The 22,481-nt window shown below is 40.6% G+C and overlaps 1 protein-coding gene across 4 annotated transcripts in view; it reads right to left on the bottom strand.

Moving 5' to 3' along the window:
- Nucleotides 1-3,168: 3,168 nt before the first annotated feature.
- slitrk6 (SLIT and NTRK like family member 6) overlaps nt 3,169-22,481 on the bottom strand; it is a 43,912-nt gene continuing 24,599 nt past the window's right edge. For 2 of the 4 annotated variants that reach the window (XM_033022930.1, XM_033022931.1), the window contains 2 exons: nt 20,649-20,703; nt 3,169-6,902 (listed from right to left, as the gene is read on the bottom strand). In XM_033022930.1, the coding sequence (XP_032878821.1) occupies nt 4,318-6,873 (2,556 nt within the window). In that variant the 5' untranslated portion in view covers nt 6,874-6,902; nt 20,649-20,703 and the 3' untranslated portion in view covers nt 3,169-4,317. The remainder of the gene's footprint in view (nt 6,903-20,648; nt 20,704-22,481) is intronic. The other 2 variants (XM_033022932.1, XM_033022929.1) reach the window with 1 other exon arrangement.

Below are 22,481 nucleotides of genomic sequence, written 5' to 3'. Positions count from 1 at the left end.
GCCATGCTGGTCCATGTAGAAACATTTACTGCTCTGCCCTTAATAATCTTGTTGGTCACTTCTTCACAGAATCTGAGAGATACAATTTCCCATGCAAAAATCCATGCCAATTATCCCAAACCAGTGCTATCCTATCCTAATGCACGCAGCTCCTGTTTATCAGAATCCCCTTCTATAACTACCCACCAATTATGTGAAGCTCAACGGTTTGTAGTTCCCAGACTTTTTCATTCTAAAATTGAGGTACATTAGACACTCACCACTCGTCCGGCACCTCATAGAAACATAGAAAATAGGTGCAGGAGTAGGCCATTCGGCCCTTCGAGCCTGCACCGCCATTCAATATGATCATGGCTGATCATCCAACTCAGTATCCCATCCCTGCCTTCTCTCCATACCCCCTGATCCCTTTAGCCACAAGGGCCACATCTAACTCCCTCTTAAATATAGCCAATGAACTGGCCTCAACTACCTTCTGTGGCAGAGAATTCCACAGATTCACCACTCTCTGTGTAAAAAATGATTTTCTGATCTCGGTCCTAAAAGACTTCCCTCTTATCCTTAAACTGTGACGCCTAGTTCTGGACTTCCCCACCATTGGGAATAATCTTCCTGCATCTAGGCTGTCCAACCCCTTAAGAATTTTGTAAGTTTCTATAAGATCCCCCCTCAATCTTCTAAATTCTAGCGAGTACAAGCCGAGTCTATCCAGCCTTTGTTCATATGAAAGTCCTGCCATCCCAGGAATCAGTTTGGTGAACCTTCTCTGTACTCCCTCTATGGCAAGAATGTCTTTCCTCAGATTAGGAGACCAAAACTGCACGCAATACTCCAGGTGTGGTCTCACCAAGACCCAGTACAACTGCAGTAGAACCTCCCTGTTCTTATACTCAAATCATCTGTGGCTAATGATGATACAAATAACACTGTCAGGGACCCCATCATTTCTTCCCCAGCTTTCCATTAGATACCTGGGTACTGGAGATTTATTTACCTGTATGCAGTTTTAAGTACTCCAGCACCACCTCTTCTGTCATGTTCGGTTCACTATTAATTTCCCTGAATTCCCTAACATTAATGTCTTTCTAAAAAGATGATTTATATATGTTGTTCAAAATACAGGTCAATGGAAAATCTGGCATGGTCTCGGTCCCGATGTGCAGGATTCTATACACTGGGATTATGATGGCAAAGAAAATGAATTAAAGGGGGTCAGAAGAAAATAATTAAAGAGAAACATTTCACTTCCAGCAAAAACACTGAAGACTATGAACCGGGAATGCACAATTTCTCAAAGTGCATTCATGGTCAATTCCAAGAGCTCCAAAGCACGAAATCACCCTCAAGATTGTTAGGCTGGTGTCTAAAGATCTTGGTACTGGTTCACAAAGATTTGTCTACAAAATTCAGCAGACTCTCCAGCATGGGGTTTACCAATCCTGATATAATTTGTTAGCAGGTCATTCAACTGGCTTACTGGCAAATCAAATTGTAAATTATGGCAGTCATCAACCAGGGGAACTAAAAAGCTAAATGTTATAATATGTTATGAAATTAAAAGAGAGCAAAATAAAAGATAGGATGTGTGCATGTAGTGTGATGAAGATGAAATATCAAGATAAGATTAAATTAGGGTTTATTATTTTAAAATTATGGTATTTTTAAAAAAAAATTCTGAATTTGAGATTGGCTTTTCAAGGCCAAAAACTATGTTCAATAGTTTCTAAAATGGATGCTGGGATTTTAAACATAGATCTGTATAAGTACTCAGGGCCAGCTCTTGACACCTGCAAGTTACTGGAAACATGTTAATCAGGTCCAGACTTCTACATAGCTTTGCCTCCCCCTGAGTAAGAATTTGAGGCAGTGCATGCTCTACTGCTGCACATAATTATCTATAATTATGCTTTCATCTTTGATTATTATCTATAACTATGCTTTCATCTTTGACTCTGCCCATATTGGGATGGCCTATTCCAGTAATGCTAAAAAAATCTCTGTATTAGTACAATTGTTGTGTTGATACATTTATGTATTTGGATTTTAATTATTAAAAAATAATCTCAACATGTCAGTTTGCTTCTGACCATCTTCTTTCAGTCTTTTGTAGCACAGAAGACCATAAAATAATCTCTACTGGATTATTGTCTTGTCAAATGTTGAACAGAATTATATTACAAATATGATAACAGGATCTGTAAGCGAATGACTAATTGCAACTTATCTTTAGGTTATTTTATTTGAATTCCTCCTTCTCACAAATATATTTTGCATGCAATATAACTTGAACTGTACACAGAATATATAGCAAGCTACCTCTGCAGACATGGTACCATTGATTTCTGATCATTTGATATTCAGTGTCAATAAATAGCGTTATTAGTCAGATTGATGGTTTCATTTTACGATTTCCCTTTAATTAACAACAATGCAAATATCTGACATAGCTTGTGTAGAATTAGCAGAATGGGTACTAATGGGCACAAATTGATTGACATGTTTAATACATTCACTGTAATAATTGGTGAATGGTTTGTTTTATGTGTCTCACCAGTGATAAATATGAATGAGTGTAGGTGATGGGGAATATAAATTAAAGCTGTGCTGCTGATTGTAAAAAGCTCTTTCCACATTAGCTGTTGTGACTGACCACAATTGCAGAATGCCCTACTTTTCAACACATGTACGGTAGCTAAAAGGTCATGTGATATGAACAGGAATAGGCCATTCACCCCATCAAGTCTGCTCTGCCATTCAATCATGGTTGATCTATCTCTCCTAACCCCATTCTCCTGCCTTTCCCTATATCCCCTGGCACCCATACTAATCAAGAATATTTCTATCTCTGCCTTAAACATATCCATTGACTTGGCCTCCACAGCCTTCTGTTGCAAAGAATTCCACAGATTCACCACTCTCTGATTGAAGACATTTCTCCTCATCTCCTTCCTAAAGGAAGGTCCTTTAATTCTGAGGCTATGACCTCTAATCTTAGACTCTCCCACAAGTGGAAACATCCTAATAGACCAAGGTAATGTCGGTGGAATGGGTGCAAGCTTGAGGAAATACCCAGAAAAGAATGTTCTGCAGAAAAGAACTATGAATAAGCCTTGTCAAATGCCAGAAACAGACTAGGATAGAAAAGCACAATGAGCAAACAAATTTTTGTATCCTGACTTTATTTCAACTAAAAGTTCAGTGCGCATATTTTTTTTTTTTACAAGAAAGGCACCCCTGCTTTATTTAAAAACTGTACAGAATAAATAGTTTACAGGAATATCTTACAATTTTGTAAATGAAAATATAGCTTGCAGACTTGTATGCTATGTTGTATTTGAAACAAATCATATTCTTCAACATTTTGGTCTTTGTTTTTGCTTTTCTTCTCCATATGTGTCAGTTTAAAAATCTTCTGTAAAAGGAAGATTTACCAAAACAAAACAACACAGTTTAAGATTTTCTTGAAAATAAAAGCCTTGAATGCAGTTCATGGCTTCAAGGAATTGGGAATTAATTGACGTGGAAGAATTGTCACAAAGAGAATATGACTCAGTCTAAATACAATGTGCCACCACATTTGGGCCTGCTTCTTACAGTAGTTATTTCAAGACTTACACTGCTGCAAGTTCAAACTGTTGTCTATAATTTAAAATCCAGCAGCAACAGATTGGATTGTCAGAAATCATGTAACTCACCTCCCATATTAGACAATCATTTCAGAAGACCATAATAGTACAGTATATGTGTTAACTAAAATGAAAACATAGTCAATAAACAAAGTCATTGGTTTACGTCAATTGAATAGATCAGATTCTGTTTTGTCATAGGGAATTGTCACTGTTGTTTTAGGGATCACGTTCCATGATTTCATCCACTGTTCCATGAAAACTGCAAACCTGTGGCCTTGAAAATAAGGCTTCTGAGTAAATGTGCATACAGGCAGCAATCACCATTTCAGGAACCCTCTTTCGATCACCATTGGTTCACTTGACAGCATCATTAGGTTATTTTAATAGGATTGTCTCAACAATTATAAAATGATCGCCCTGACGCTTAATAAAGCTTTGTGCTTGGCAATGCACAGTCTCCACACTGTGAAATAAATCCTGTGGGCTGTTACTGTACCTGCACCTACATTCTCTATTGGCTATTCCCAGTGGTTTCTCTATCGATCCCTGAGTTAAATAAGGATTACTGCTGTATTGTTTGCAGGATAAAGAGAATCATCTGTAAAGGCACTACTGTCTTAGTACAGCAAATAAGCTTATTTATCACAATGTAACAGGCAAGTTAAAAATACCAATGCCCTTGAAAGAGTTATGGTTGGTTCAATGCTGTCTGCTGTTCCAAAACCTCTAAGTAGTCAGGCTCAGTTTGTAATTTTGCTTTCAGCTCAAAATATTCATTTTTAGTCTCTTCAACCACAACTTTTTTAGGTCTTGAATATATGATTGCTTCCATCAGTTTCAGCTCTTCATGCCTGGAAGGGTAGCAAACATTTAGATCTGATTGTAAAGGAGAGATATTTTTCTTCAGATATTCCGTGATTCCAATTTGCTGGAGTTCCCTTTCCTTTTCAAGAATATTTCTGTACATTGAAGTAGGATCATGGATGGTCATAAACTCTGGGGCCTGCTCTATAGCGTTGAATTTAATGTTGGGACTTGTGAACAGAGGGTCATTTTCTCTCATTATGTGACTCCTGTAGATCATTTTTGCCTCATTCCCATCTTTGCTCTCATTATCAAACTCCATATCCCTCATATTATAAGAACGGCTTCTGCACACTGGACCAATTGCATCGATTGTGTGATGCTCATATATATTTCCATCTGGTCTTTCTTCAGTATGATGGGTTCTCTTGTGTCCATACACACTGTATTGGACCTGCAAAGGACTGCAATTCTGTATGGGAGTCATTTTATGTTTTTTCTTTGATCTTCTCCGACGGTGAAGCACAAGGACCACCATCCCAGCTGCACTGAACACAATTAGTATGAATACCACTAACAAGCTAAGGATCAAAACAGAAAGTGGGACTGTGCCCATGATGGAACCCAGGAAGCTGGAGTCAGTACCAGAAGCTGCCGTGGTTGAATCAATATTACTCGCCTCTGTTGGTGGGCCCAGGATGCTTGTTAATCCAGGGCATATCAATTCATTGCTTAACATTTTCAAATCTTTCTTCGCAAACTTTTCAGGGGACTCGCACATAATCTCACTGACAGTAACATTTTTAGGGAGTCTTTCCATCCATTGTTTCAAGCTTACCAAATCACAAGTACAATCCCAAGGATTATCTTCTAAATCAATCTGAACCAGAAACTCAAGTTGGTCTATTACATTGCTCACAGGAAGATGCATTAAATGGTTACTTTTAAGGTTTAAGCGTAGAAGTGGAACACCAGCAAATATATGTGGAGGCAAGCTATGAAGAAGATTGTTGTTCAAATACAAGACCTTGAGCTGTGGTAGGGCACTAAATGTTCCTGGTAGTACCTCTTTGATTATATTGTGCTCCAGATACAAGTACTGAAGGCAATTGAGACCAATGAACATTTCTTTTCTTAATCTTACAATACTGTTACCATTCAAATACATCTTGTGAAGCTTGGTGAGGTTTGCAAAAGCACCATCTTCAATTGTTGTTATTCGATTATTCCCAAAATGAAGTAAGTCTAGGCTACCATAACCCAGTAGATCAGATTTTCTCACTGACTGGATAACATTATCTGTCAAATAAAGCTTTATTGGATTTGGTGGACTGGGCACAAGGTCTGACAAACTTTTAATGTTTCTTTCTTGACATTTCATTATCTGCCCAACATTTGGTTGTGTGCTGCAATGACAAGTTGCTACGCAGGGCGATTTTGGATAGTTCACAGGCCTTGTTGTAACAATTTTACCATTGTCCTGTCCATCAGGTTGTAGAAAGTATGGATCCTTTTTAGGTTCATTAATACCCGACTTATTGGCATTCTGGATGTTGATATGAATGGTGTCACCAGCTGGAGTCACTACCAAATGAATTGAATTTATTGGTTCTTCAAAGCCAGTCCCAGAACCGGTAGCACAAATCTCCACAATTGGGATTTTAGTTAAAATTTTACCCTTCAGTCGAAATGGTTGCATACAAACAACATCCCCGATATTAGACTGGGGTGGCATGTTTTCCAGCCAGGATCTGAGTGGTAATAAATCACAATCACACTTCCATTGGTTGTCCTCCAGCTGTAGCTCCATTATTCTGCCAATATGCTCCAAAAAGCCGACATACTGAAGCGAATTTAAGTGATTTCCACGAAGATCCAGGTGTGTCAGGGGTACAAAACGAAAGATGTTGGTGGGGAGAAAGGGGATCGCATTATCATTCAGGATGAGCACTTTCAGCCGGTGAAGTTTACTGAAAGCACCAGGCTCAATAATCTGGATGAAATTATTATCTGCTTGAAGGAATTCCAAATTGTCCAATCCTCTAAACGTGCCCTCATGCAGAACTTCCAAAAAGTTACCGTTTATATGCAAGCGTTTCAAAGAACTAAGGCCAGTGAAAGTCCCAGCCTCCAAGGTTTGCAAATCATTCTTGCCGAGATGAAGTGACAAAGCATTTCTGAAGCTGATGAAGTCATTGCGATATATTACACTCACAAAGTTATCTTGTAGGTTAAGATTGTAGCTATATGTCTGTGGCGGTTTTATTTGAGATATTTCAGTGATGTCTTTGTTTTGACAATTTATGTGCAGCAAACCATCTCTTTCTTCACAGGAGCACAGCCGTTCACACACTTCCTTATCTGAAGCATTAGAAGGATCTGCTATGTGCGAAGTGATTATAACTAAAACCACACTTAGTCGAAGAGGCCAGGTCAACATTTTGTCAGAATTTCACAGTGGTTAAGTACCTGTTGAAACAAAATGCATATTATTTAATAAACATTGCACAATAAGGAAAGACAACAGATATCTAATTCAAATATAATAGCACAACCTTAACCAGAGGCATGAAGGATTAGGAAAAGGAATAGGGTCAATCACACAAACCAACCCCCCCCCCCCTCCCCCCCCCTCTCCCCCTCCCCCCCTCTCCCCCCTCCCCCCCTCTCCCATCCCCAAATCCCCCACCAACTCTATCTACAATTCACGCTGCTTCAGGAAAGTAGCTAACATAACCTAGGACCATTTACACTCTTGGTCATTCCCTCCTTTCTTCCTGTCTTCCATCAGGCAGATATTTCAAAAGCTTGAAAGCATGTACCACCAGATTCAGGACCAACTCCTTCCCCACTATTATCAGACCACTGAATGGATCTCCATTTGTGAGGATGTAGTCCCAATCTCCCACCTTACCTTATTGCAGCCCTTACACTTATTTTTATATCTGCACTTTCTCTGTTGTATAATACTGTAATTCTATTCAGCACACTGCTTGTTTTATTTATTTGCACTATCTATTGTACTTCTGTATGGCTTGACTGTACTTCTGTATGATTTGCCTGGATAGCGTGTAAACAAATCATTTCACTGTATACTTGTACATGTGACAATAATAAACCAATGCCAAAACCCTCAAGTGGTTAAGCAAGCCATGCAATAAGCTGTGTGCTATTCTCCACAATATTTGGTCACTGTAAATTGCTCCTGATACATAAGTGATTGTTAGAATCCTGGAGAAATTGATGAGAAGGAGGGGAATAGGGAACAAGATTAACACATAATTATTGAAAATGGTGCTAAATGTTCAGTGCAGCCTCATTTGGTCGAAGGGCCTGTTTCTGTGCTGCGTGACAGTGATTCTCTGTGTGATCTCTGCCAATTCACAGAGGATTCAAATTCTCCCACTAAATTTCCTTTTAGTAGGTGTGCAAGTATATGGGTGTAGTAATCTTTGTGTCAATCAGTCAGTGTCAGTCAGTCTCAGACTCCAGGTAGTAGTCAAAATAGACCTTAACAAAGGAACAAGCGCTACAATAAACCTACAATCTCCAATATCCTCCACTTGAAATGAAATATCTAAAGATGAAGTTTCATCTTTCGCGTTCATTCAAATGTGATCCTATCAACTTCCAACCATTAACTTCTAACAGATGGTAATCATAGCAGGGAAAAGTAGTTTGAATGCTTCTTTGATCTACATTAGCCTAATGGATGAAAAATTTACGATAATGCTTATTCGCCATTCCCCTTCATAGAAACATAGAAACATAGAAAATAGGTGCAGGAGTAGGCCATTCGGCCCTTCGAGCCTGCACCGCCATTCAATATGATCATGGCTGATCATCCAACTCAGTATCCTGTACCTGCCTTCTCTTCATACCCCCTGATCCCTTTAGCCACAAGGGCCACATCTAACTCCCTCTTAAATATAGCCAATGAACTGGCCTCAACTACCTTCTGCGGCAGAGAATTCCAGAGATTCACCACTCTCTGAGTGCAAAAATTTTTCCTCATCTCGGTCCTAAAAGATTTCCTCCTTATCCTTAAACTGTGACCCCTTGTTCTGGACTTCCCCAACATCGGGAGCAATCTTCCTGCATCTAGCCTGTCCAACCCCTTAAGGATTTTGTAAGTTTCTATAAGATCCCCGCTCTATCTTCTAAATTCTAGCGAGTACAAACCGAGTCTATCCAGTCTTTCTTCATATGAAAGTCCTGACATCCCAGGAATCAGTCTGGTGAACCTTCTCTGTACTCCCTCTATGGCAAGAATGTCTTTCCTCAGATTAGGAGACCAAAACTGTACGCAATACTCCAGGTGTGGTCTCACCAAGACCCTGTACAACTGCAGTAGAACCTCCCTGCTCCTATACTCAAATCCTTTTGTTATGAATGTTAACATACCATTCGCCTTCTTCACTGCCTGCTGCACCTGCATGCCTCCGTTTAATGACTGGTGTACCATGACACCCAGGTCTCGTTGCATCTCCCCCTTTCATAATCGGCCACCATTCAGATAATAATCTACTTTCCTGTTTTTGCCACCAAAGTGGATAACCTCACATTTATCCACATTATACTGCATCTGCCATGCATTTGCCCACTCACCCAGCCTATCCAAGTCACCTTGCAGCCTCCTAGCATCCTCCTCACAGCTAACACTGCCCCCCAGCTTCGTGTCATCCGCAAACTTGGAGATGTTGCATTCAATTCCCTCGTCCAAATAATTAATATATATCGTAAATAGCTGGGGTCTCAGAACTGAGCCTTGCGGTACCCCACTAGTCACTGCCTGCCATTGTGAAAAGGACCCGTTTACTCCTACTCTTTGCTTCCTGTCTGCCAACCAGTTCTCTATCCACATCAATACTGAACCCCCAATACCGTGTGCTTTAAGTTTGTATACTAATCTCTTATGTGGGACCTTGTCGAAAGCCTTCTGAAAGTCCAGATATAACACATCCACTGGTTCTCCCTTATCCACTCTACTAGTTGCATCCTCGAAAAATTCTATAAGATTCGTCAGACATGATTTACCCTTCATAAATCCATGCTGACTTTGTCCAATGATTTCACCACTTTCCAAATGTGCTGCTATCCCATCTTTAATAACTGATTCTAGCAGTCTTCATGTGTTCTGTCAGATTGCAAAGCTCCACACTGTGAAGAACTAAGGATGAAAATTTCCTCCATTGCTCTGCCTAAAGTTGCGTACTGTGAGATCAATTTTTAAAATCACATTTTATATCACTTGCGTCGCTGAAAGACATTTTTAAAATGTGTTTATCTTTTAGAACTGCATATCAACAGAAGTAAAGTAATAGTATTGTAGATTTGATAGAGCATGACAAGAGGCTATTCAGCCCATGTTCAGCTCCCTGTAAGAGCAAGCTGGAAACTCCCATTCCCCAATTTCTCTGAATCCCAATATATTTTTGCTTTCCTCAAGAAACTACCCAAATAACATTTAAATTAGTTTCACCATTATTTAAGGCAGTGTACATCAGATAATGACTTAGATGGGGTGGAAGATTGCAACCTTCACGTGGTTCGCCCTGTTTCGACTAATGCAATCAACTCGACGTGCACAAACGGAAGATCAAATAGAACAAGTTGTCCTACAACTTTAGGCTGTGCACGCCACAAGAAAGAAGAAGATGACTTCGCTACATGAACATAGAAACATAGAAACATAGAAATTAGGTGCAGGAGTAGGCCATTCGGCCCTTCGAACCTGCACCGCCATTCAATATGATCATGGCTGATCATCCAACTCAGTATCCCGTACCTGCCTTCTCTCCATACCCTCTGACCCCCTTAGCCACAAGGGCCACATCTAACACCCTCTTAAATATAGCCAATGAACTGGCCTCGACTACCTTCTGTGGCAGAGAGTTCCAAATCCTCAAACAGTAACATAAACACCTTGTAACATTATTAACAATCCTTCTGCAGCCAGCTTATCATGCTAATGCAGTTGCAACACCTTTGGGGATCTCTGCAAAGTAGTCATACATTTTAATAATTGTGAGGACATCTGGACCTCACCTTATCTGATAGTTCAACCTAGGACCAAGACTACCTGGCACCAATTTGCAGCTCTCAGCTTTGCACATAAATTGACCAAACAAGTTTTGCAAATGCCCTGATCCTCTATCTTATATATCTCTATTTTAGCCCATATTAACAACTGTTGATCAAGCTCATATTGAGCCTTTGTTTAACAGTGTAGGAGGCCACAGTTAAGAATTTGTACCAATTATTTTTACGTGAGACATAATCTTCTAATTTTCATATTTGTAGCCAATCATAGTAGAGTAGGTGCCAAACACCAATGTGTTGGTGCCAAACTGTTGCAGATGGGACAGGAAGTTGTTCTGTCCCGTATGTACTTGCCATACCGGGCCAAAAGCAGCTATGCTACCAGCTGAGCAATAGATGACACTTGACAACAACCCAAAAGTTTGCAAAGTCAAAACCAAAATAGTCTGGCTTTAATTTAAGTTTGAAAATGGAAGAAGATTGTGTTGAATCAAGCAGAGCATATCTTCTGTGTTCATGTCTACTGCATCTTAAGAGTCCAGCCACAAGGCACAGAGGTATCATGGGCCATGTATAGCATGGTGCACAAGTGAAGTCACTTACTCCTGATAGAAGAGAAAGTTAAGACATAGAGACATAGAAAACTGAAGATGCAGGAATCTTGAGCAAAACATCACATGCTGGAGGACCTCAGTGGGCTAGGCTGCATCTGCAGATGGAATAGACAGAGGATAATTTGAGTTATAACCCTTCTTCAGATATGACAAGTACTGTCTGTCCATTCCCTCCACAGATGCTGCTTGACCTGTTAAGTTCTTCCAGCACTTGGTGTTTGTAGATAGGGACAAAGCTTTGTCTTCTGCCAAAGTTCCCACTGAACTTAAATATTTCTGTCACTCAGGCGCTTACAAAAAAAATAGAAATACATAATTTAAAAGTATATTGGGTTTTTTAAGTAGGTTAATGTAATTATAAAGCATGTAGAAATAATTGAAACTAATACACAATTGTAAAAATATATTTTACCACCTCCTAAATTTTTGGTCTTACATTTCCTGTTAATGAGTTCTGAAATCAATCAATTGGTCTGATCTGTCTCTGAGTCAATTTTCTAGTTGAATGCTGGAGAATGTCAGCAAGAATCTGTCAACAAGTTCCATGTTTCCACATTGAAGTAATACTGGATAACTATGCATGCAATGTACAGGTAAATGGTCGAATGCACTTGGATGTGTTTGGAGCTATCAACCACAACCTGCAAGATTCATCTCACTCTCATAATATTTGCCAAAACAAACTAATTCCCAAATGTCCTCCACAGGGGGCTGTTATACTCCACAAGTCATCCTGCTTTATACTAAGATTAACCAGAACAATTTTGTGCAGTCAAATATAAATATGTTATGTTCTGTGATGTACAGAAACAATGCATGTTGAATTACTGGATAATACCACAAAGAGGAAAGTCAAGCAGGGAAAATCACATGCCATAAGGCAGCCTACATGTTAGATGGGCACTTCTTTACAGGAGCGTAATATTTCCACTTTGTTTTTTTCCCGAATTATCCAGGAAACTCAGGCACAATAAATATCCAATCTACTTTTCTTACGCCCTATTAAAGCAACACCTGTGTTCAAGTGTGTGTGAAGTTGTACGAGTAGAGAATATGCAGTTTATGTAGGATCTTTCATCTATTAAGAAGAATAAGTGAAAAATCATAGCCTGAGAGCTACAATTTCCCATGATATGCTCTATACAAGAATAGCTCCCAAATCATGGCACCATTTCATAGCAAAATTCTTGTAAATTGTTACTTGAATGTTTGTAAACCATTAGATTATGTTTTCAGTATATACTTTAAATATTATTCAATATAGTTTACACAAGTTACCTGTATAATATTCGTACTTAGTTTCTTTAATTTTCTAGGTAGTTAGTTAGCACATGATCATTTAGTATTCTTAATTCTGTACTTAAAACCATACATGTAAACTACTGCATTATTGTAAATGCTGAAAGATACATCAGTGAAGGCTGGATGTCGTATGCATTTCAATGTTGATTTTTGCAACTATCAATAGCCAGTCAAATAAATTCTTAGAATAAAGGCAAGGCCATTTAAGACTGAGGTGAGAAAAAACGTTTTCAACCAGTAGGTTGTGAATTTGTGGAATTCCCTGCCACAGTGAAATCCAAATCAAGTCAAGTCAAGTCAAGTCAAGTTTATTTGTCACATACACATACGAGATGTGCAGTGAAATGAAAGTGGCAATGCTCGCGGACTTTTGTGCAAAAGACAAACAACCAAACAAACTATAAACACAATCGTAACACACATATTCTTTTACATAATAAATAATGGAAGGAAAAACGTTCAGTAGAGTTAGTCCCTGGTGAGATAGGCGTTTACAGTCCGAATGGCCTCTGAGAAGAAACTCCTTCTCAACCTCTCCGTTCTCACCGCATGGCAATGGAGGCGTTTGCCTGACCGTAGCAGCTGGAACAGTCCGTTGCAGGGGTGGAAGGGGTCTCTCATGATATTGTTGGCTCTGGAGTTGCACCTCCTGATGTATAGTTCCTGCAGGGGGGCAAGTGAAGTTCCCATAGTGCGTTCGGCTGAACGCACTACTCTCTGCAGAGCCTTCTTGTCCTTGGCAGAGCAATTCCCAAACCAGATGGTAATGTTCCTGGACAAGATGCTTTCCACCGCCGCTGCGTAGAAGTACTGGAGGATCCTCGGAGACACTCTGAATTTCCTCAATTGCCTGAGGTGGTAAAGGCGCTGCCTTGCCTTACTCACGAGTGCTGAGGCGTGTGATGCCCATGTCATATCCTCGGAGATGTGGACTCCCAGATATTTAAAACAGTTCACCCTATCCACAGGATCCCCATTTATCCTCAATGGAGTGTACGTCCTCGGATGATGTGCCCTCCTAAAGTCCATGATCAGCTCCTACGTTTTTTTGATGTTCAAGAGGAGGCTGTTATCCTGGCACCAGAGTGCTAGACCAGCCACCTCCTCCTGGTAGGCCTTCTCGTCGTTGTCTGAGATCAGGCCCACCACCATAGTGTCATCAGCAAACTTAATTATTGAGTTGGAGCTGAACCTAGCCACACAGTAATGTGTGTACAGGGAGTACAATAGGGGGCTGAGGACGCAACCCTGGGGCGATCCTGTGCTCAGGGTGAGGGACTTCGATGTATTCCCTCCCATCTTGACTACCTGGGGCCTGGCGATGAGAAAGTCCAGGACCCAGGCACACAGGGAGGTGTTGAGCCCCAATTCCATTAGCTTCCCGGCCAGTCTGGTGGGGACTATCGTGTTGAAGGCTGAACTGTAGTCTATGAACAGCATCCTCACGTAGCCCCCCTTCTGGCTGTCCAGATGGGAGAGAGCGGTGTGCAAGACCTGGGAGACCGCATCGTCCGTGGATCTGTTCGGACGGTATGCGAACTGCAACGGGTCCATGTTCCGAGGGAGGAAGGCGCAGATGTGTTTCTTCACCAGCCTCTCAAAGCATTTCATGACTACCGAGGTAAGTGCCACCGGACGGTAGTCATTCAGACAGGCTGGGGAGGCATTTTTTGGTACCGGTACAATGATGGATTTTTTGAAGCAGGCAGGGACCACGGACTTGTCCAGGGAGAGGTTGAATAATGTAGTGAGCACTGGAGCTAGCTGCGTAGCACAGGACTTGAGTACTCGCCCCGAGATGCCATCGGGGCCTGCAGCTTTTCTCGTGTTCACCCGTGTCAGAGCCCTCCTCACATCGTGCTCGGACAGCGAGAATGTGTGCACATTCCTCCCTTCAGCTTCGGTAGCCAGCCCGCTGGCGGTATTGTCGATAGTCGGCAGACCTGGAGTGGTGTTGCCCCTCTCGAAACGAGCGTAAAAGGAGTTCAGGTCATCAGCTAGGGAGGTGCCGGCACTTGCGGACGAGGGAGGGGTGCTCCGGTAGTTGGTTACAATCCTGCATTGATTTAAGAGAAAGTTAGTTAGAGCTCTAGGGGCTAGTGGAATCCAGGGATATGGGGAGAAGGCAGGCACGGGTTATTGATTGGGGGCGATCAGCCATGATCGCAATGAATGGGGTGCTGGCGCGAAGGGCCGAATGGTCTCCCCCTGCACCTATTTTCAATGTTTCTATGTTTCTAGTATTTAGAACCTACTGTGGTCTTTGATATATTCAGATATTTTCACCATCCTTCTCAACAAATGTTCTTTGATTGAATTCTGGAAAACTGCCATCTGATAAGCATGTCAAGCTATAGATTAGTACAAAAGTGATTAAAAAACACTACATTCAGATAATGTGTTCATTTTTCAATTGGACTGCTTCACGCTGATACCTATTAAAAAGGCTGATGGCTATGTGTGCAACTGAACATGATTGCTGTATATAAATGGGCCTTAATTTTAATTCTCATTGGTTGGGATATAAGAGAAGAGTTATCACATCAGGATTAGGCATTACAACCAAACTGATCCCAATCCATTATCTTTATATTTTAAAGAAAAGATGTCAAGTTTTGGATAAAGCTGCAGCAAAGGCCAAATGAAGAAATATTTTTTAAGAATTCTGTTTAAGACATCACATTTCAACTGCCAATTAAAAATCACAATAGGTGAAGCCTCTAGAGTCCAAGATGCGAACCTCTCACTTCACCAGATAAACAGGTCTTTTATCGCACAAATGGAATAGTAAGGAATTTTGAGGTCCATGTAAATCAGTTGGTCCTCTCAGAAGTCTCGCTGTCTTCCCAGATCTTACAACCTCTTTGTCCTTTTAGATTCCCGTGCATGTTTCTGAGTTGATACTAACTTTTCAATAGTCGGTTCTGCTCCAAGTACATAGCCAAAGAGTCTTCCTGCTGGGGTTCTACCAACAGATGGTTAGGGAGTCAAAACTTTGAGTTGCATCCAGGCTTACACATGTGAACTAGGGGTTGGAACTAGAATTTGTAGAGCGCCCATATTTTTCTCAATCATTGTGTATTTAGCTTTAATCAAAGCATAGTGTCTATATTCCAATCCACCAGGGCTCCCTGATAATATCAATTCTTGGTATCTGAAGAATAATAAGCCTGAGTGTCATGGCTTCCCCATTTCTGGGAAAATACTACACAAAAAGGTCCTCCTCTCTCCCCCACTCATTTTACAGAGCTAAAAATTCAAATGAGCTCGAGAATTTCATATATTTAAAGCAATGAAGAAATTCTAGGATTCCTTTAATAAAATAACGTATTATTTGCTTAGGATTTGTTAATCCTTTCAAGTGTAATTTGTGTTTATCGCCAGGTATTGGCATCTTAATGAATATGCAAGAATGCTTCAATGAATATTTTAATTGGACAGAAGATTGAGCTAATTATGCTGCATGTGAAATTTACACTTCACATGTTCAACACATTGCTAACATTTATATTCATGTGTTAACAAATTTGATACAAATGATGATTACAACAAGAGCAAAAAACTGCAGTATATATAATGGAACATTTGGGATAACTGCTACTATTTTTTTTAATGTATTTGTTGGGGAAAGTATGAGTGGAGAGATGTAGAAGAGGATAATTTTGGTTTTATATCAGGGTGATTAAGGGTGGTCCATCTGGTTCATGTTTTATTTTTGGTTTTAAATCTTTAAAAAAAAGTATAGCTGGGCTGCCAAAACATGTTCTGGTTGGTTTAAGATTGTTTTTGCTGAGAAGTTTCGTAAAGTACTAAAATGTTCTAAAATTTAGAAGTGAGTGAGTGGGTGAGTGGGTGAGTGTGCGAGTGGGTGAGTGAATGAGTGGGTGTTTGTGTGTGCGCGTGTGCCCAGAGCTGTGCGAGAGTCAGGGCGAGTTGGTGCCAGGCCTCCACCTCGGTAAAAATACATGATTACCGTCTTTTTCTTTACTTGCTTGATAATTGTATTTCATGATAATTATATTTCATGATAAATTTATAAAACTAACATTTTTTCCTATGGCCCGCAAAAATATGCCAAATATATAATGTGGCCCTCATGCTGAAAAGTTTGGAGACCCCTGTTCTAAATGTCCTACAAGTGAAATGAATGGCCCTGCACTGTATTTGCACATGTGATATCATAAAATATGTTAAAACCTCTTTTGCATCTGCAAGACATGTGTGAGGTTATTAAGATTAGATAAAAAATAGGCATTTCAAAATCTGTAAGCGTCATTTTATGTAAGAGTAGGAATATAATTAAAAGTTCGGTTCAATGCTAAATGGATTCAATGGCTAGAATTTCAGAGACAGAACACACTGTACAATTATATGGCACATTTAACATTACGAACCAATGGTGAATTTCTTGACACCTGCATTTATATTATAGCCTTTACAAACTCAAGACACTGTAGAGCAGTTTGCAAAACTACTATCTACTTATAAAACAATGCCACTTTTGACAAGTAGATATTTGGGGTAACTTGTGCACATAGAGCAATGACCTACATACAGGAATCAAGTTGTAAAGTCTCTTTGTTTTTTTAAATGTCAGTTGAATATGATTCTCTCTCCAAATTGTGACAATATCTTGAGGTGGGAAAGATATTTGTTGGAATCAATTATTAATGAAGAGGTAACAGGGCACTTAGAAAAGTGCAGCATGATTAAACAGCTTCAATATCGTCTTATGACAAGGAAATCGTGCTGAACTATTTGTCTTTGACTTCTTTGAAATTGAAGCAATTGGGGCAGATAAAAAGGGAGCCAGTGAATATAACAAATTTGGATTTATGACAAGCATTCAATTAGACACCACATGAAATGTGGCCATTCTTTAACTGTGACTTCACCTCTGCTATCATGGACACAGTTCCTGACTGCATCTCATCAATTTCTCACATCTCTGTTCTAACCCATCCCTTCTGGATAATGACAGGGTAGAGTTCCAATGGTTCTCCACATTCACTGCCACCAGGTTCCACGAACAAAACTTCAAAATCACCACTACCTTAATGAGATTCCACCATCTAACACATCTTCCATTTGTCTCTTTCAGCATTCACAAAGGACTGTCCATTTTGTGACACTTTTGTCTGTTTCACCATTTCTACAAAATATTCCACGTTATAGGACTTTCCCAAGCAACCACAGGCGATTCAACACCTTCTCTGTTATCTTAATCCATAGAAACATAGAAAATAGGTGCAGGAGGAGGCTATTCAGCCCTTCGAGCCAGCACTGCCATTAATTGTGATCATGGCTGATCGTCCCCTATCAATAACCCGTGCCTGCCTGCTACCCATATCCCTTGACTCCACTAACCCCTAGAGCTCTATCTAATGCTCTCTTAAATCCATCCAGTGACTTGGCCTCCACTACCCTCTGTGGCAGGGAATTCCACAAATTCACAACTCTCTGGGTGAAAGTTTTTTCTCACCTCAGTCTTATATGACCTCCCCTTTATTCTAAGACTGTGGCCCCTGGTTCTGGACTCGCACAACATTGGGAACATTTTTCCTGCATCTAGCTTGTCCAGTCCCTTTATAACTTTATGTTTCTATAAGATTCCCCCTCATCCTTCTAAACTCCAGTGAATACAAGCCTAGTCTTTTCAATCTTTCCTCATATGACAGTCCCGCCATCCCAGGGATCAGTCTCGTGAACATACGCTGCACTGCCTCAATCACAAGGATGTCCTTCCGCAAATTAGGAGACCAAAACTGTACACAATATTCCAGATGTGCTCTCACCAGAGCCCTATACAACTGCAGAAGAACCTCTTTACTCCTATACTGAAATCCTCTTGTTATGAAGGCCAACATTCCATTAGCTTTCTTCACTGCCTGCTGTACCTGTAAGCCAACTTTCAGTGACAGTACAAGGACGCACAGGTCTCGCTGCACCTCCCCTTACCTAACCTAACCCCATTGAGATAATAATCTGCCCCCTTTTTTTTTGCCGCCAAATTGGATAACCTCACATTTATCTATATTATACTGCATCTGCAACGCCACTGCCCACTCACTCAACCTGTCCAGGTCACCCTTCAACCTCCTAACATCCTCTTCACAGTTCACACTGACACCTGGCTTTGTGTCATCCACAAACTTGCTAGTGTTGCTCCTAATTCCCTCTTCCAAATCATTAATATATATGTTAAACAGTTGCGGCCCCAACACCAAGCCTTGCGGCACTCCACTCGCCACTGCCTGCCATTCTGAAAAGGACCCGTTCACTCCTTACTCTTTGCTTCCTGTCTGCCAACCAATTTTCTATCAATGTCAACACCCTACCCCCAAAACCATGTGCTCTAATTTTAGTCACCAGTCTCCCGTGAGGGACCTTATCAAAGGCTTTCTGAAAGTCTAGATACACTATATCCACTGGCACCCCTTCGTCCATTTTACTTGTCACATCCTCAAAAAATTCCAGAAGATTAGACAAGCACGATTTCCCTTTCATAAATCCATGTTGACTTGGACTAATTATTTTACTGCTATCCAAATGCTCCATTAATAATCCTCTTTAACCTCTTTAATAATTGACTCCAGCATCTTTCCCACCACCAAAGTCAGGCTAACTGGTCTGTAATTCCCTGTTTTCTCTCTCGCTCCTTTCTTGAAAAGTGGGATAACATTAGCTATCCTCCAATCCACTGAAACTGATCCTGAATCTATTGAACATTGGAAAATGATCACCGATGCGTCCACTATTTCTAGAGCCACCTCCCTGAGGACCCTGGGATGCAGACCATCAGGCCCAGGGGATTTATCATCCTTCAGTCCCATTAGCCTACCCAATACTATTTCTCGCCTAATGAAAATTTCTTTCAGTTCCTCTATCCCCTTAGATCCTCTGTCCTCCAGTACATCTGGGAGATTGTTTGTGTCTTCCTTAGTGAAGACAGATCCGAAGTACCAATTCAACTCTTCTGTCATTTCCTTGTTGCCCATAATAATTTCACCCATGTCTGCCTTCTAGGGACCCACATTTGACTTTGCTACTCTTTTTCCCTTAACATATCTAAAGAAGCTTTTACTGTCCTTCTTTATATTCCTGGCCAGCTTCCCTTCGTACTTCATCTTTTCAGCCCGTAATGCCCGTTTTGTTTCCTTTTGTTGTCCGATGAAAGTTTCCCAATCCTCTGGCTTCCGGCTACTCTTTGCTGTGTTATACATCTTTTCTTTTAGTTTTAATCTATCCCTAACTTATCTTGTCAGCCACAGTTGCCTCCTACTCCCCTTGGAACCTTTCTTCCTTTTTGGAATGAAATGATCCTGCGTCTTCCGGATTATGCCCAGAAATTCCTGCCATTGCTATTCCACCGTCATTCCTGCTAGGATCCTTTTCCAGTCTACCTTGGCCAGCTCCCCTCTCATGTCTTCATAGTCCCCTTTGTTCAACTGCATCACTGATACGACCGATTTAACGTTATCCTTCTCAAATTGCAGATTAAAAGTAATCATATTATGATCACTGCCTCCAAGCGGTTCCTTTGCCTCGCATTCTCTTATCATATCTGGTTCATTGGACAACACTAAATCCAGAATTGCCTTTTCTCTGGTCGGCTTCATTACAAGCTGCTCTAAGAATCCATCTCGGAGGCATTCTACAAACTCTCTTTCTTGGGGTCCTGAACCAACATGATTTTCCCAGTCTACCTGCATATTGAAATCCCCCATCACCACAGTGGCATTACCTTTGTTACATGCCAGTTTTAACTCCTGCTGCAACTTACACCCTACATCCGGGCTACTATTTGGGGGTCTGTAGATAACACCAATTAGTGTCTTCTTGCCTTTACAATTCCTCAACTAAATCCATAGTGACTCTACCTCGTCAGTCCCTATGTCTCGCAAGGGACTGAATTCCATCCCTCACCAGCAGAGCTACCCCACCCTCCTCTGCCCACCTGCCTGTCCTTTCTATAGGATGTATACCCCAGAATATTAAGTTCCCAGGCCCGATCCTCCTGCAGCCACGTCTCAGTAATCCCCACAATGTCATATCTACCAACCTCTAACTGAGCCTCAAGCTCATCTACTTTACTTATACTTCGCACATTCATATACAATACTTTTAATTCATTACGCTTCTCACCTTTCACATCAATCCCTATTACACTTGGCCATACTCTCTTATCCCTTTGTGAGCTTCCTTTCCCATTAATCCCTGCTACAATCCAGGGACCCAACAGCAGTAATTCACTTACACTTCTTCCAATCTAATGTGCTGCATTCTGTGCTCACCCTGTAGTTTCCTCCACACTGTGGAAACAAAATGCAAATTGGATGAGCACTTCCTAGAGTTCCTTAGTTTAGTCTTTGAAGGTACTCATAGCTTCCAGTTATTTGTCTCTTTAATTCTTAATTTATCTCCCATTTGGGTGTATCTGGAAGTTGTTTTCTCCACTATTCTTCATCTTGCATTTGCATACTTTACAATCTTTGGTTTCACTAGAGAAATCAACAATTTTAGATAGTATATTTTCACAGCATGCATCAGAATGACCAGTTTTGCAGTTGCTCATCCTTTCGTATTACTAACACAGTTTGTCTCTCTCTATTACACTGGCCGACATGCTAGGTATTTTAGACTGCTTGTGCCTATGTTTCACATAATTTGCATTGCCCTTTACTTCCTCCCTCTTTCTACCAGTTCTCATCAATTTATCAACTGGATGGTTTCATCGATGCTTAACATTGTGGCCATTCTGCATTCTCCCTGAAGTAATATCTTTGCTTCTCTTTCTTGAGATGATGATATGTAACATGCTGATTTTTTTGGGGCGATTTGGACTGTTGTATCACGCAACAGGTTACTGCATGTGTTCATAGGTTGGCTGAAAACAGGCAGTAAGTGTAAATGGATCATTTTCAAGCTGGCAAGCAGTAATGTAGTTTGCCTCGGGGAGGAACGCTGGGGCCTTAGCTATTACATTCTATATTAACATACATTAGCTACCCTCCAATCCACAGGAACTGATCCTGAATCTATAGAACATTGGAAAATGATCACCATTGCGTCCACAATTTCTAGAGCCACCTCCTTGATAATGCAGACCATCAGGATATAGGGATTTATCAGCCTTCATTCCCATCCATCTACCCAATACTATATCTTGGCTAATGCAAATTTCTTTCAGTTCCTCTGTCTCCCTAGATCCTCTGATCTCTAGTAGATTGTTTGTAACTTCCTTAGTGAAGAAAGAACCAAAGTACTTGTTCAACTCTTCTGCCATTTCCTTATTCCCCATATCTGATTCTGCCTTCAAGGGACCCACATTTGTCTTTACTAATCTTTTTCTCTTAACATACCTAAGGAAGCTTTTACTTTCCTTCTTTATATTCTTGCCTGCTAATTTATGATCATGGTAAGATGTAGCTCATCTGTATTTCTTTTTCCATGTAGCTCTGATGGAGAACTTCCATCCCATTCCTTCTCACTCACTTGCTACAGCTTTAACAGAGATATCTCAGAAGTTACCAAAATGGAAGGGAGAAGCCAAACAGAAATTTAGACCCCCACTTGAATGTGTCCCCTCCATTGCAGTCAATGCAAACATCTCGCAAAATTTCAATGTATGAAGAAGGGTCTCAATTCGAAAAGTTATCTATCCACGTTCATATAAACATAGAGACATAGAATATAGGTGCAGGAGTAGGCCATTGAGCCCTTCGAGCCTGTACCGCCATTCAATATCATCATGGCTGATCATTCAACTCAGTATCCTGTACCTGCCTTCTCTCCATACCCCCTGATCCCTTTAGACACAAGGGCCACATCTAACTCCCTCTTAAATATAGCCAATGAACTTGCCTCAACTACCTCTGCTGAGAAAGGTGTTTCTCCCAAGGCACTTTTGGAACAAAACAACCTGTTGGACTGCATAAAATATCGTAATAAATTAGCAACAGAACTCTGTATGACAATTCATTTTATTAATAGACAGCACATTTACAGTACAAAACTAGTGTCTGCTTATCACCACCCAATATACAGTGGCCATTTGCACCAATAAAACAAACACTGTTCCATGCACATC

Source organism: Amblyraja radiata, chromosome 6, assembly GCF_010909765.2.
Source record: "Amblyraja radiata isolate CabotCenter1 chromosome 6, sAmbRad1.1.pri, whole genome shotgun sequence".
Lineage (NCBI taxonomy): Eukaryota > Metazoa > Chordata > Chondrichthyes > Rajiformes > Rajidae > Amblyraja > Amblyraja radiata.
The sequence above is the reverse complement of the archived record's forward strand: the minus strand, read 5'-3'. Positions and strand labels throughout refer to the sequence as shown.